The sequence below is a fragment of the Gymnoscopelus microlampas genome (assembly GCF_963454915.1).
Source record: "Gymnoscopelus microlampas genome assembly, chromosome: 21".
NCBI classification, from domain to species: Eukaryota; Metazoa; Chordata; class Actinopteri; order Myctophiformes; family Myctophidae; genus Gymnoscopelus; species Gymnoscopelus microlampas.
This window is the reverse complement of record NC_139958.1, coordinates 28,901,288-28,916,669: the sequence shown is the minus strand read 5'-3', so window position 1 is coordinate 28,916,669 and position 15,382 is coordinate 28,901,288. Positions and strand designations below refer to the sequence as shown.

At 43.1% G+C, this 15,382-nt stretch overlaps 1 protein-coding gene across 1 annotated transcript in view; it reads right to left on the bottom strand.

Moving 5' to 3' along the window:
• The window catches only part of rxraa (retinoid X receptor, alpha a), a 196,422-nt gene extending 181,753 nt beyond the window's left edge, over positions 1-14,669 (bottom strand). Inside the window, 1 exon segment of the mRNA XM_084047058.1 lies at positions 14,362-14,669. Within this exon segment, the coding sequence (XP_083903184.1) occupies positions 14,362-14,389 (28 nt within the window). The 5' untranslated portion in view covers positions 14,390-14,669.
• Positions 14,670-15,382: the final 713 nt, after the last annotated feature.

Here is a 15,382-nt window from a genome sequence, read left to right as displayed (position 1 = left end):
ACGCAAAAAGTAAAAGTAACGCAAAAGTATAAAATAACTGATTAATCGAAAAAGTAGTGGATAGAATAATCGATAACATAAGGGATATAGCTGCAGCCCTAGTAGTAGACAACCTTTCCCTTAACGTAGACAGTAGACACACACACACCCCCCCCTCCTTTCCCTGCCTTTAACACCCTTCCACCTCCCTGCTGTTGAAAACATGCCTGAAACCAGACAGACAGCCAGAGCACAGTGTCTAACCCTGGTTAGGTGACAAAGCCCTCCAGACTTCTGCTCAGACACGTGTGTGTGTGCGCGTGTGTGTGTGTGTGTGTGTGTGTGTGTGTGTGTGTGTGTGTGTGTGTGTGTGTGTGTGTGTGTGTGTGTGTGTGTGTGTGTGTGTGTGTGTGTGTATGCACTAAACCGTTGTTGTCGGGTGGAAACCTCATGTCCAAAACCATTAAAAAATATATATATATTAAAATCTAAATTGTGAAAATAGCCGATCTACAAGCTCTCAACGCGTCGCTATGTGGCACGTTGTGAGCTTGTAGATCTGCTCTTTTAGGAAAACACATACAAAGTTGAATAATGGAGATACAAGGTTTCTGCCCGACATGCAGGCACGTGTGCACATAAGGATGCAGGTGTGTGTGTGTGTGTGTGTGTGTGTGTGTGTGTGTGTGTGTGTGTGTGTGTGTGTGTGTGTGTGTGTGTGTGTGTGTGTGTGTGTGTGTGTGTGTGTGTGTGTGTGTGTGTCTCGCAGCTGAGGGGGGGCTTCAGTCTGGGGCGGAAGTACGAACACGCTAGACCCTGCAGGCGTCAACAAACAGTTAATCACTCTTTCTCTGCTTTCTCCAGAGGAGGAGGACACTAACGCTGGGATTATTTTCTCTAGTTGTTTTTTTGGGACATTATACATTCCCCTCTATGTCCTATTATAGCCCTCTCTCTCTCTCTGTCTTAGTCCTTCAGAGAAAATGATACATAGCGGTGCAACCTGTGAGACGTGATGTGTGTGCGTTCAGCAGAGGTGGAAAAAGTACACAAATGTTTTACTTAAGTAAAAGTATCAATACTGCAATGTAGAAGTACTCCGTTACAAGTAAAAGTCCGGAATCAAAGATTTACTTGAGTAAAAGTACCAAAGTATTGGTATCAAAATGGACTTAAAGTACCAAAAGTGAAAGTACTAAAATGTTTGAAAATGCGACGTGTTGTGAGCTTGTAGATCGGCTATTTTCAAATAGCCTAGGTATAAAATGGAGCAAAAGAGGTTAATGTATGTTTTATAATGTAATAATTTATATCTGCAAAGTAACTCAAGTTTTCAAATAATTGTAGTGGAGTAAAAGTACAATATTTGCCTCTGAGGTGTAGTGGAGTAGAAGTAAAAGTAAGAACAATTGGAAATACTCCAGTAAAGTAAAAGTACCTAAAAATTGTACTTAAGTACAGTACTTCTGTGTCTACACACTGCTGATGGAGAGAGGTCCAATGGCAATGCCCCACGCCGCTGCCTTTATACAGTAACATCCTGTGTGTTAAACCACTTAAAAAACATGTAGTCCAGGGGTCTTCAACCGGGGGTCCGGGACCCCTCGGGGGTCCTCAAGAGTAACTAACAAGGGGGTCCGCCCATCTTTGTGTGATGGGGGAACATTAGGCGGAAAAAAGCAGATCTACAAGCTCACAACGCCTCGCGCTGCGAGGCGTTGTGAGCTTGTAGATCGGCTTTTTTCGGAGAGTTGGTGTAGAGGGAAAAGAGCCGACGATCAAGTTGACTAAATATTGAGGGTTTGAAAGGTCCACCGTTTGAAAATACACATTAGCATGAATGCAACATTATTCACAGAAAAGATAATGTATGTCAAACAACTCTATGAAGCCATCGATGAAATCTATGAAAACGTTTAATCTGCAACACAAATTCACACGATATGTAGTGGGGGGTCCCTGCTTCATGTCTCTCTCAGCTATAGGCGGTCCTTGGGCCTGAAAAAGGTTGAAGACCCCTGCTCTAGTCTTAGAGAAACAGACCCGAGTTGCAACTGTACTCGGACGCCTTTTCTTTTCATCCACACCAAATCTCATATGCAAAACAAAATAGCTCAAAACGCGTTGTTACTGAGCTTGTAGATCGGCTACGTTGCCTAATGCCCCAGAATAGGCATGCTGGGGTGCAAGAGGTTGATGTAGTCTGGCGTACACGTGGATAAATGACTGTGTTTACTGTGTAGATCCACCATCTCATCAGTAATCCACACGCCGTTTGGGTGCCTCTCCTGTAATGGATCTCCCTGCTTATCGTAATTGCAATCACGGCGCCTAATCTGATCGGCTGGTTTAAGCTGAACCATGTACGCTTAAGGCTCAGAGACTCCTCTGAGCCTCTCGCCACGTTGAACAACCACATTGCATTGCATGCACAATGCATCATCCGATTCATGTCCATGCGACACATCACAGCATTATGATCGGACAATGAAGACAGTAACACATTTCCCCTTAGAAGTAGATTCCTCTTGTGCAGATAGCAGACAGATAATCAACCAACAGGTAATAACTGCGTGTGTGCGTGTGCGTGTGTGTGTGTGTGTGTGTGTGTGTGTGTGTGTGTGTGTGTGGGTGTGTGTGTGTGTTTGCATAAGTCAATGCATAAGTCGGGGACTCCATACACCTTCTGCTCATCAACACACATGCACAAACACTCCACCACACACATACACACACACACACACACACACACACACACACACACACACACACACACACACACACACACACACACACGCACCCTATCCAGAGTGTGGTGCATGCCGTGATGTTTCAATGGCCAAGAGCCCAGCAATTTTTGGTTGACCCCCCCCCCCCACACACACACACACACACACACACACACACACACACACACAAACTCTGCCAGCCAAAGTGCTTCGCGTCTGAGAAGGTGACAGACACAATAGTAGCTTGGCCGAGCACTGTGCGTGTTTGTGCGTGTGCGTGTGCGTGTGCGTGTGCGTGTGTGTGTGTGTGCGTGCTTGCGTGCGTGTGTCCACATTTGGGGAAGGGGGCTGCTAATCAGGACACCCTCTCTCAAACTACTCTCTGACCAGCGGGACAATGCTGTGATGTGACACTATATAACATGATAAACAGCTCTGGCTCAAAGACCCCCGCTAACTACCTTGATCTATTTGTGTGTGCATAGGTGTCCATGAGGTTTACACACGCGCGCGTGTGTGTGAGAGTGGGAGAGTAATGGAGACACACCTGACATACAGAGGATTTCCTTTTTTTCCCCCTATACATCTCTGACGAGCCGCTCATCCTCTGACATCAAACACAACACGCAGCGTTTGATCATGCTATATGGAGTGGTAACACCTCCAGCAGTGTGTCACATGCATATAAATAGAGCATGAGAATTAGATCATGCATGATCCACGGTTAATCCAGCCTCAAAAACTCCTGTGACTTCACTACGTCAGATGCGATAAGAGAAGATAAAAAAAGAGAAGATAAAAAAAGAAATGACATTGTTCAAAATTACTAACCAGGGAGAGAGTCATTCAATCACTCAATGATTTACTTGTTTAATTCTTTTGGTCTGTGCGTCTCATCGGGGCCTATTACAATGACTGTGGAAGTGCTACGGGACAGTGATTGCCCACCTGTGGGCCAGGCGCGGGGCCCACTTATAGGCCGTGAGGATGTTGCAAGTGGGCCCCCAAATAATTGTCGAAACACTAAGGTTTAAGGGATATTTCACTTTCAAACATGTTTGGGGTCATTTTAACCCATTGATACCTGAAGCCGATTCTACATGTCTCCTAAATCCCAAAAGTTTTCTGAAAAACGTATGTTTCTATATCAGGGGTGCTCTATCTTTTTCATGTCAAGGACCCCCAAAATGATATGTATTTGGCCGTGGACCCCCATCAAAATATGTTGTTCCAGGGACCCCCAGAAGCAAAGATTTGAGTTAAAAATGTTCGTTTTAAAAATATATATATTCAAAGATTTGCACACATTTTCATGAATTTTCAAAAATAGCAGATCTACAAGCTCGTAGCGCGGCACTCGGTGCCGCGCTACGAGCTTGTATATCTGCTATTTTTCAATAGCCCAAAGTGTAAAATAATGCTTTTTAGCTCAAATCTAAAAATGACACAGTTCCAGGTCTTAATGGGTTAAGTTGCTTGATTCATTATTTAGATGTATTTTTTTATCAGACAAAACCAGTCAGTAAGACGTCTCGACGGTCATGTTGCTGATTGAGATCACGTCAATTTCAGCGTCATAAGCCTGATTTATACTTTGTCGTACCATGGGAGTCGGGAACACAGCCGATCGACAAGCTAGCGGTGCGGCGCGATGTGGAGATTGGCTATTTTCAGCACACGACTCCATCACACAATGAAGCATAAGCTAGGCATTAGGGAGCAGAGAGCAGAGATAAGAGAGAGAGAATTAACCATGGCTGGTGGTGACAACTTTTTTTATCTTCTTTTTTTTTTACAGGGTCCTCCTCAAGGGGGATTTAATTTTACAACAATAAATCCACAATTCAATCCACTGTCTCTCATTCACTCACGTGTCACCATCTCTCTCTCTCTCTCTCAGCCCCATCCCTCTCTATTTGATATGCTCTCTGCCTGTCTCCCTCCCCATCTCTCTCTCTCTCTTAATGATACACATAACAGAGAGACAGAGAGAGAGACAGAGAGAGACAGACAGACAGACATAGAGAGACAGAGACAGACAGAGACAGAGAGAGAGAGAGAGAGAGAGAGAGAGAGCTGGCTATAGGAGGGCAAGTCGACCTTCCCCTCAGTGCGAATTATGAGTGTGATCTGGACAAATCCCCACAGAGACTGTGTTTCCACTTCAAAAGAAGTGGCTGTACGCACCCTGAATACTGCCAGCCCACAGAGAGGCAAACGGAGACCCACTGAAGAAGCAGCGATAAACCCTGAGACTAATGATGTTCAGATGCATTCCAAAACTCACAGTGCTTCAGCCACAATCAAAGACACTTGAATCAGACACCTCTCATATTATAAATCACTGGAAAATAAAAAAAAACGTAGGTTCATATACATATAGATATATTGCTCACATAAACTTATATTCATTCCTGTTAGCTCACCCCGCAAATCACGGGCGGTCTACGAGCAGATGGCCAGGCATGACCCGAAATCTCTTTTGGTTTGAGGTACTTTAGTTATAATCCCTGTATGTTACTAGTGTAACCGTTCACTCTTTACTCTTATTATCTATTATTCTGGAAGCTTTGATGCATCTCTAACCCTGTATGTATCTGTCCTGCATGTTTCAAACTGCAGCGCTGCAATGACAACTGAATTTCCCCCAATAAGGCTGTATATCCACACTATCTAAGATACACCAGTAGTTCCCAAAACGTTTCATGTCAAGGACCCCCAATTTAATGTATTTCTTTAACCCATTGAGACCTGAAGCCGATTCTACATGTCTCCTAAATCTCAACAGTATTCTCAAAAACGTATGTTTCTATCAGTGGTGCTCAATCTTTTTCATGTCAAGGACCCCCAAAATTATATGTATTTGGCCACGGACCCCCATCAAAATGTGTTGTTCCAGGGACCCCCAGAAGCAAAGATTTGAGTTAAAAATGTTCGCTTTAAAAATATATATATTCAAAGATTTGCACACATTTGCACGATTTTTCAAAAATAGCAGATCTACAAGCTCATAGCGCGGCACTTGGTGCCGCGCTATGAGCTTGTATATCTGCTATTTTTGAATAGCCCAAAGTGTAAAATAATGCGTTTTAGCTCAAATCTAAAAATGACACAGTTCCCGGTCTTAATGGGTTAAATAGCAGATTGCCTATTTTCAAATAGCCAATGTACATTATGGTTATAGTGGTGAAACTTAAATTTGCTGGGGACCCCGTGGAACTCCCTCAATGACCCCTGGGGGTCCCCAGACCCCACTTTGAGAACCAACTATCACTATCCATCCATCTGTAAAACACAAGAGTGGATGATACTGTCTCTGGATGGTTAAAACAGCAGACTGAACGCCAGAGGGGAATTCCTGAAATGATAGAGCACGCCGGGAGCAAAGGTCAAGGTTTGAGGTGCAAAGTTCAGCGCAGCCGTTATCAATAAAGACCTCCTGCAAGCAAGGAGCTCCTAACACAAATAATTAACGAGTCGCCTTTGAGTCATTCCGCGCGATTCTGTGCCTGGAAGCCGTCAAGCACTTTCTGATTTTCTTTGTTGTACTATGTTTAGAAACGTAAACAACTTTGTTCTGGACAGAGAGAGAGAGAGAGAGAGAGAGCATCACAAGCTAAACGGCAGTGGTAGAAAAAGTACTCAAATTCTTTACTTAAGTAAAAGTACCAATACTGCAATATGAAAATAATCTGTTACAAGTAAAAGTCCAGAATTAAACATTTACTTGAGTAAAAGTACAAAAGTATTGGCATCAAAATGTACTTAAAGTACCAAAAGTAAAAGTACTAAATATTTGAAAATAGCAGATCTACAAGCTCACAACGCGTCGCATCGCGACGCGTTGTGAGCTTGTAGATCTGCTATTTTCAAATAGCCTATGTATAAAATAGGGCTAAAGTGGTTAATGTGTTTGATTATATCATAATTTATATCTGAAAAGTAACTAAAGTTTTCAAATAATTGTAGGGGAGTAAAAGTACAATATTTGCCTCTGAGATGTAGTGGAGTAGAAGTAAAAGTATTGGAAATTGGAAATACTCAAGTAAAGTACAAATACCTCAAAATTGTACTTAAGTACAGTACTTAAGTAAATGTACTTAGTTACTTTCCACCACTGCTAAACGGTGAGCTTTCCCTCCCGTCTGCAAGCCCGTCGAGGTCTGTTTTTAGGCAAGAAAAATTCATGCCTCATGCACAGCAGCCGGGTTATTCTATGAAAAACACAAGTCTAGACTTAATAGCCGTTAACTGCAGCGAAAAAGAAAATGTAAAATGCCGCTCCGTTCATAATTGGGCTATGAATCTTATTTCTCTTGTACATGTGGGTTAAGATGTCAGCGGGGATCAATGGAGCGGAGGGGGTACCAAAAAAAAAGAAACGCGCGGGCGGTGGGCACAAGGGACGCGAGCAAAAGTTTCTTTGATTTGGTGAAGTTGCAAGCCTCACGGGCAAAAGGGAGAGAGAGAGAGAGAGAGAGGAGGAGAAAGAAAGAGAGAGAGAGAGAGAGAGAGAGCTGTCACTTTAAACCATTAACTTTCGCTATAAAACTCCTCCAATAAAAATGACAGCTGCAGCCCTTCTCTCAAAAGGAGAGCAGAGGCATCGCATCAGAGGAGCACAGGACTGGACTGGCTGTAAAAAAAGACAAACTTGGCCAAATGCTTTTTGCCGCTGCAATTCCACCCCAGCCCCCTCCCACCACACATAGACACCTCCCGACAGACGTGCGCACGCGCGCGCACGTCCACACACACACACACACACACACAGACCCCTACCCAACAGACACACACCCTCTCCCAGTATTACCTTTGTTCCTGAGTTACTGCCACAGAAGGAATGTAGCCCTCCCTTAGAACCACTCACCTACATAGACACACATGTGTGCGCATTCACTCAACTCTCTCTCTGTCTCTCACACACACACACACACACACACACACACACACACACACACACACACACACACACACACACACACACACACACACACACACACACACACACACACACACACACACACACACACACACACACACACACACCACCACCACCATCACCACCACCACCATAAATCTCACTTTCTCATCAAAGACCATGAACTTCACTGTTTTTTTTTGGTTGAGCGGTGTGGATGGGGGGATGTGGGGGGGTGTGTGGGTGGGTTTGGGGGGGGGGGGGGGGGGGGGGGGGCTAGTCGGAGGTGTCTTCACACAGAATCCAGCAGCAGCAGCACAGTTTAATGGTGGGATGTTTTAAGCACGACAGACCACTGGACTCAAGAATAACACCACGCTGCCTTGTAACAGGTGGTCAAACATGCCTTTGGAGCAGACAAAACAGGCAGCACCCAACTCTAATGTGCAAATCAGGCCTTGTGAAGAAGAAGGGAAAAAAAAGAGAGAGAAAAAAAAACCTGCAGCAATTTAAGCTTGCCTTAAACAACAGATGGCTTCATTTTCTTTGGCTGGCTCACTGTGTTCAAGGGGAAATCACCAAACAGGTCAGATTCCATTTCTGCCTTTAAGCGACGACAAATACGTTTCTGTCTACCGATCTCTACACAAACGATTTGACGTCCCCACATTTATATGCATTGGGTCGTTGACCTCCATTTGAAAAGATGTTGTGCCAAGGACCCCCATAAGAGAAGTGTTGTGTTGTTAGATTTAGCACAGAATTCAACAACTGTCAGTACTGTGTGTCTAATAGTGAAATTAAACTGTTCCTCGCTGATTTTCGTATTTTTGTTTTCTTTGTATCATTCAATATTTCTAAAATATGGTAGACTACCCTAAAACATAAATATGATTTAATTATCAGGCCACATAAGCTGCCAAACCACCTCTTAAAATGTGGTTTAAAAAGGGGTGGGTGTGTCCGTTTATTCTAAACGGTGGGCATGTCCTTCTGGATATGAACTCTTCCACTGGCGGTGGATGTTATTCAATACAGTCCAGCACACAGTGTCAGTGTGTGTCTCCCACACCCACAACAGTTCCAAAACCTTGCTTGACTTTCAAACAGCAATATTGTTCTATACTACATATCACATTCATAAACAAACCCCTGTATTTGTTTTAAATCACGCATTAAATGTAAAACAAATAATTAAGACTCCTGATTCTACAGCAAATGCTCAACCACAACAACACAGTCTAAGAAATTCATAGACAACAGCTTCTACAAAGCAAAATCCGGAGTGTTCATTTAACTTTGACTGTGTGCTAGAGTGGGCTAAGCACTATCAGAAGTTGTAAGTAGATGGTCTGACAGTCTGTCTATAGGGCCAGACAACCATGGTGGTGTACTATTAAATAAATAACAGTTAAAGGTAGGGTAAGTGATATTTTTGGGTTAAAACAAAAAGTATTTTGTTAAAAGGTTAAAGCACTATATTCTGATAGTAATCATTGCTATAGAGTGTTTGTTCAGTAACAGATATCTCCCTGTCTCTCCAGCTCTTTAATAAAAGAAAATACATTTTCCGGTAGGTGTCAAAATCTCAGCCAATCAGGAGAAAGTACCAATTTTTAAGCTTCATTTTGATAGTGTTCCAGTTCCAATTTTGCCTGCTCATTTCTTAGTGTCATCACTTCCAATTTCACTTGTTTAATCTATATCCTGATTGAGTTCTCTATCCTGATTGGATCAAATTGGAAATGAAACTGAAACTGAAACGAAAACGCATTTTATGTTTTATAAAGAGCTGGAGAGACAAGGAGACTCCTTTTACTGAACAAACACTCTATAGCAATGAGTGCTATCAGAATATAGAGCTATTTAACACTTATTTTAACCAAAGAAAATCACTTACGCTACCTTTAACAGAAAATAACAAGCCAAACAGAAAATCTGCCATTTTATCAGCAAACAGCTTAGCGGACTTAAGACATGTTTATAGTTCAAGGAAAGGCTATACACTCCCAAAAGAGTCTATTCTCCTCAACACAATACTGCATACAGTATGTGGACTATTCTAAAGATTGGGCTCATATTCGTTTGACTATCAATGTCACCCAGTCATTCTTTGTAGCTTAACCCATTGAGACCTGAAGCCGATTCTACACGTCTCCTAAATCTCAACAGTTTTCTGAAAAACGTATGTTTCTATATCAGTGGTGCTCAATCTTTTTCATGTCAAGGACCCCCAAAATGATATGTATTTGGCCGCGGACCCCCATCAAAATATGTTGTTCCAGGGACCCCCAGAAGCAAAGATTTGAGTTAAAAATGTTCGCTTTAAAAATATATATATTCAAAGATTTGCACACATTTTCACAAATTTTCAAAAATAGCAGATCTACAAGCTCGTAGCGCGGCACTCGGTGCCGCGCTACGAGCTTGTAAATCTGCTATTTTTGAATAGCCTAAAGTGTAACAATGCTTTTTAGCTCAAATCTGAAAATGACACAGTTCCAGGTCTTAATGGGTTAATGTCAAAGCAGGTGAGTGTGTGTGTGTGTGTGTGTGTGTGTGTGTGTGTGTGTGTGTGTGTGTGTGTGTGTGTGTGTGTGTGTGTGTGTGTGTGTGTGTGTGTGTGTGTGTGTGTGTGTGTGTGCGCGCGTGTGCGTGTGCATGCGTGTGTGTATAGGGGGGGTTAACAGACGCAGGGCAACACATCAGCATACAGGACACATGGGGGGATGTCGTCGTCATTACGGGCAACAACCGATCCATAATCCGTAAAATGCGCTGGCTGTCATTTCCAACAGTTGCATGTCAGAATCCCTAATGCGTTGCAGCACAACGGCAAAGCCGGACGGATAATTACACCGGGCAGGTGGTTATTTTTTAATCGATACGTTCAAGGACTCGCCAAGAGTTAGCGGTGTCCTTGAAGCGGGGCCAATTAACAAATCGGCACCCAGAGTGGACCTCTGACGGAGGAAGTTTATGTATAAATGGTGATTTAACCCATTAAGACCGGGAACGCATCCGTGTGTCATTTTGAGATTTCTTTGGGCTATCGAAAAATAGCAGATCTACAAGCTCATAGCGCGGCACCGAGTGCCGCGCTACGAGCTTGTAGATCTGCTATTTTTGAAAAATCGAGAAAATGTGTGCAAATTAATATATTTATATTCTTTTGAAGCGAACGTTTTTAACTCAAATCTTTGCTTCTGGGGGGTCCCTGGAACAACATATTTTGAGTGCCAAATACAAATCATTTTGGGGGTCCTTGACATGAAAAAAGTGTGAGGACTACTGAAATTATAGCAACATAATTTCTTTAAAAAAAACTGTTAGGATGTAGAAGACATTTGTAGAATCCTCCAGAAACAAAGATATATATATTCAAAGATTTAGACAAATTGTCAAGATATTTAAAAAAAATAGCAGATCTACGAGCTTGTAGATCTGCTATTTTTTGAATAGCCCAAAGAAATCTGAAAATGACGCACGGACGCGTTCCCGGTCGTAATGGGTTAAAGAGCGGACAAATGAGGAGTTGGCAATAAAGCGGCGCTGCTGATGCAGCATCACGGCTCCGTCAGAGAGAGGAGAAGAAAAAGAAAAACATCCAACAAAACGTGCTGATTGCAGGGGGAAGGCATCTGCCTCACATAAACCGCTTCCAAGTAATGCCTAATTTATGCTCTGCGGTGATCTACTGGCTCACAACACCACGCTGCTGCGGGGAAGCGCTTGCGAGCTCCTATATTGGCTATTTTCTGATAGATCAAGCTTTAACCAACGTGAACCTCCAGCATCACTATTCTGGGGGGGGGGGCGTTCGGCAATAAATAGAAGATCTACAAGCTCGTGTGAGGTTGTGGATTTTTGGGCAAAGACATTTGGCGTAGAGTGGAGGAAAACAAAACACAGTACAGTTGCAACTCAGGTCCGTTTTACTAAGTATAGAGTGTTTAAGTGATTAACGGACATTGCACAGACAGTGCCACCAGAAGAGGGCTTATTGGCGCCTGAATTTTGCCAACACATGCTGCCCGTGCCTCAAGTTACAGCATGCATGTACTGTACTGTACGTCCCCTCAACTCTGCATGCATTGGGAGCCTCTGTCTGTGTACGTTTAAGCTGGCCGGGGACTTTAATCATTTCCAACACGGGATACACAATACTGCACACACACAGTAAAAAATCCTCAATGTTTACCCATTTGTAACCCCCGAGGGGAGTGTACAAATGTAACCAAACGGACCCGTAAGGGTCCGTTTGGTTACATTTGTACACTCTCCTCGGAAGTTAAATGAACGCTCTGGATTTTTCTTCTTTTTTTCTTCTTTTTTTACCGTTGCACCTGTAATAACAACCTGTCAGTTTGTGTAATGGTGGCAGTTTAGCATATTTCTGGGAAGCCACAATAAAGGGTTTTTTTGCCGGCGCGGTGACAGTGTCAGCGTAGTATAGGGCCTCTGTAACAGGAGATAGCAAAGCCCTTCGGTGTCTCAGAACTCCCCGCCACTCTCTCTCTTTCTCTCTCGGGGCTGTATGGTGGCGGTGGCGGCGACGGTGCTGTGTGTGTGTGTGTGTGTGTGTGGGGACTGGCTGATGATGTGTGTCAAGGTGTAACATGACGCCCTCATGAAAGAGAAGCAGACACAATAACAGGGCTCCTCCTCAGCCCTATACTAGCTCTCGGCTACGTCTCTCTCTCTGCTAGAGGGGGACAAGGTGTGCTCTGTTCACTTGACAGACTCGTACAGTAGCTCTTGTCCATTAATGATTTACAGTACAGTCTGCTTGTTGTGCGATTGTGTGGGGCTGGCGCACTTGGGGGCGCGGGGGGGGGCGTGTGTGTGTGTGTGTGTGTGTGTGTGTGTGTGTGTGTGTGTGTGTGTGTGTGTGTGTGTGTGTGTGAGAGAGCGTGCGTGCGTCTAAGAGAGATAAGGAGAGAGACATGGACAGAAAGAGAGCGCGTGCGTGTGGGAGAGAGATTTAAGTGACGCTATTTGAACCGACGATTATCGATCACGATCGAATCAGGATCACGCTCGGAAGTCTTGCTCATCTTACCGTATAATAATTCATTTCAGCTTTAACGACAAAATACCTGGATTTCTCAATTAAAAAAGTTGGAAGCAGCAGGTAATACAAAGGACAGACTTCACGTGGACTACAGTCAATGTTGCCTCGAAAAGTGTGCTTGTATTGTGTGTTGCATGCACATGTTTTGTATTTTCATGTTGAATTTCCTTGTCCCTCGCTGTCCCCATTAGCTGCGAATAGCCACTGATGCCTATGTATTGAACACAGCCTACACACGCATGTGTTCATGCACCATGTGTCAACACAATTAGAATACAACATATCTTTCTCATCTTAACTAGAAAACACCTATACTTGTACCACTCACATGCCATTACATCCCTATAAAAACTGTCTTACTAAAATTGTTAGTTAGTTCATAGTATAACAGGCTATTTTCTGCAGAGACATGCAGTAGATTCCATTGCACTCTCTGGGCTCCTTTAGTTTAGGGGGTTCTAAATTGACCCTTAACAAGTCAGTAACTCTGACAGCGTACGAATGGAACCAAATGGACCCTAACGGGTCCATTTGGTTCCATTCGTACGCTGTCAGAGTTAAGGGGAGACCTTGAAGTGTAAAAGTTCGAGAGCCATTGCAGTAGAGTAGCCTGCCTACTAATAGGAATGACTTTCTTCAGAAAATGCACATATTGCTCGGCTGAGCAACGTTGCAAGTTTCAAGTCCAACTTTCACTTTAAGTGCTGATTGAGTTCAATTTCTAAAAGGAGTGTTAGAACCGATTCGGTTCTAACAGAAAACAAAAATATTTACATAAGGAACAGAATAGGACTGCATGTATATGTAACATGTGGAAAAACAGAATTTGCAGTAGCCTATTACCTCTCTCTGTCTGAGAGTCACACCAGAGAGAGAATAGCCATACTATTTTTGCGCACGAAATGCCAATATATGAACCCACATTTAAGAGTAACATACACGTGTTTAAAGCCTTATAAATCCAGTTAGTGTAGCAAAAATTGTTCCACTAAAAAGTTGGGAGTAGCAGGAATCCCGTGCATTGTAAACTATAAGGCTATATTCCTCTACTCTGAGCTATACCAGTTTTCTTTTTTCAGATGGAATTATAAGCGATCTATTCAAATCGATCCATTATTAAAACGCACAAAGTTAAACATATACATGGACGTTGTGTATTGGACGGCGAATGCGCGCCGCTTACGCCGATCTCTCCATATAAATGAGATGTCACCGTATTATCAGTGAATGTCATCAGCTCAGATAGGGAGCACTTCAAGCTCCGAGCGAAAGTGTCGAGCGTCTGTCTCTGACTTGCATCTGATCGCGGCGTGGCATACTTATGTCTCTCTCTCTCACACTCTCTCTCTCTCTCTCTTTATGACTTTAATCGTCGTGTAGACGTATCGGTAAAATAACAACACATGATACCATATCTATGATCCGCTGTACTATCTGTGCGTCAACGTGTTGATGCATTTTGGCTGATAATAGCCGTTCCATGCGCTGTCAAAAGGCGCACTGCCATGGTGCAACGGGGCACACTTCACATTAATCTCATCAGAACATAAAGTCACATCAAAGATCGCACACATGATCAGCATGATCACACATACCAACATGACTAAAATACTTGACTAACATGATGCGACCGGAAAGAAAATGAATAAAAAACTTACCCAGTGACAGGAACGGTTTGGTTTCCATGTCTAAGTGTGGTGGGTTAGCTCATGCCAGCTTGAAACCACCGCGTTTGGGACTTTATTCTCGGTGCTTGAAGGACCACCAGTCCAGGGGACCACCACCGCTGGGGTCCAAAACTATAGCACGATCAAGACTGATCAAGACTGCGATAATAAAAAAAAAACGGACCAGTCTTTCCAATGGTGATGTGTGATAGTCTCACCGATCTAACCTAATGTTTCTACTTCTGTTTGCTCACTCAGCTGTGTGCACACACACACATACACACACACACACACACACACACACACACACACACATACATACACACACACACACACACACTCCTCCAGTCCTCTTTCGCTTGGTGTACAACAACTCCAACTACTGGATCTGCACTGCAAAAGGGACCCACGCAGGGGGTACTCCCACACACGCAAGCGAACTTGCAACGACACCGGGTTCACAGTGGGAAAAGGAGGGGAGGGGGAGAGGGAGTGGATCAGTGGTGGGAAAAAGTACTCAAATGTTTTACTTAAGTAAAAGTATCAATTACTGCCATGAAATACTCTGTTACTGTTAGAAGTCAAAGTCCGGAATTCGAAATTGACTTGAGTAAAAGTGCAAAAGTATATTGGTATCAATGTGTGATATATTGGTACCAAATATAAAGTACTCATTATGCAGAATGTCCAATTTCACAAGTTTTCTAATGCATAAAAATCTTTTGAAAATAGCAGATCTACAAGCTCACAATGCATTGGCTATTTTCAAATGGCCGAAATGTATGTAGGGCTGAAGTGGTTCATGTATGTTTTGTAATAATTATCAAAATCTACAAAGTAACTAGTTACTAAAGTATTCAAATAATTGTAGTGGACTGAAAGTATAATAGTTCTGAGATGTAGTGGAGTAGAAGTACTGAAGTACAGAACATTTTAAATACTCCAGTAAAGTAAAAAAAAATACCTCAAAATTGTACTTAAGCACAGTACTTGAGTAAATGTACTTGGTTAC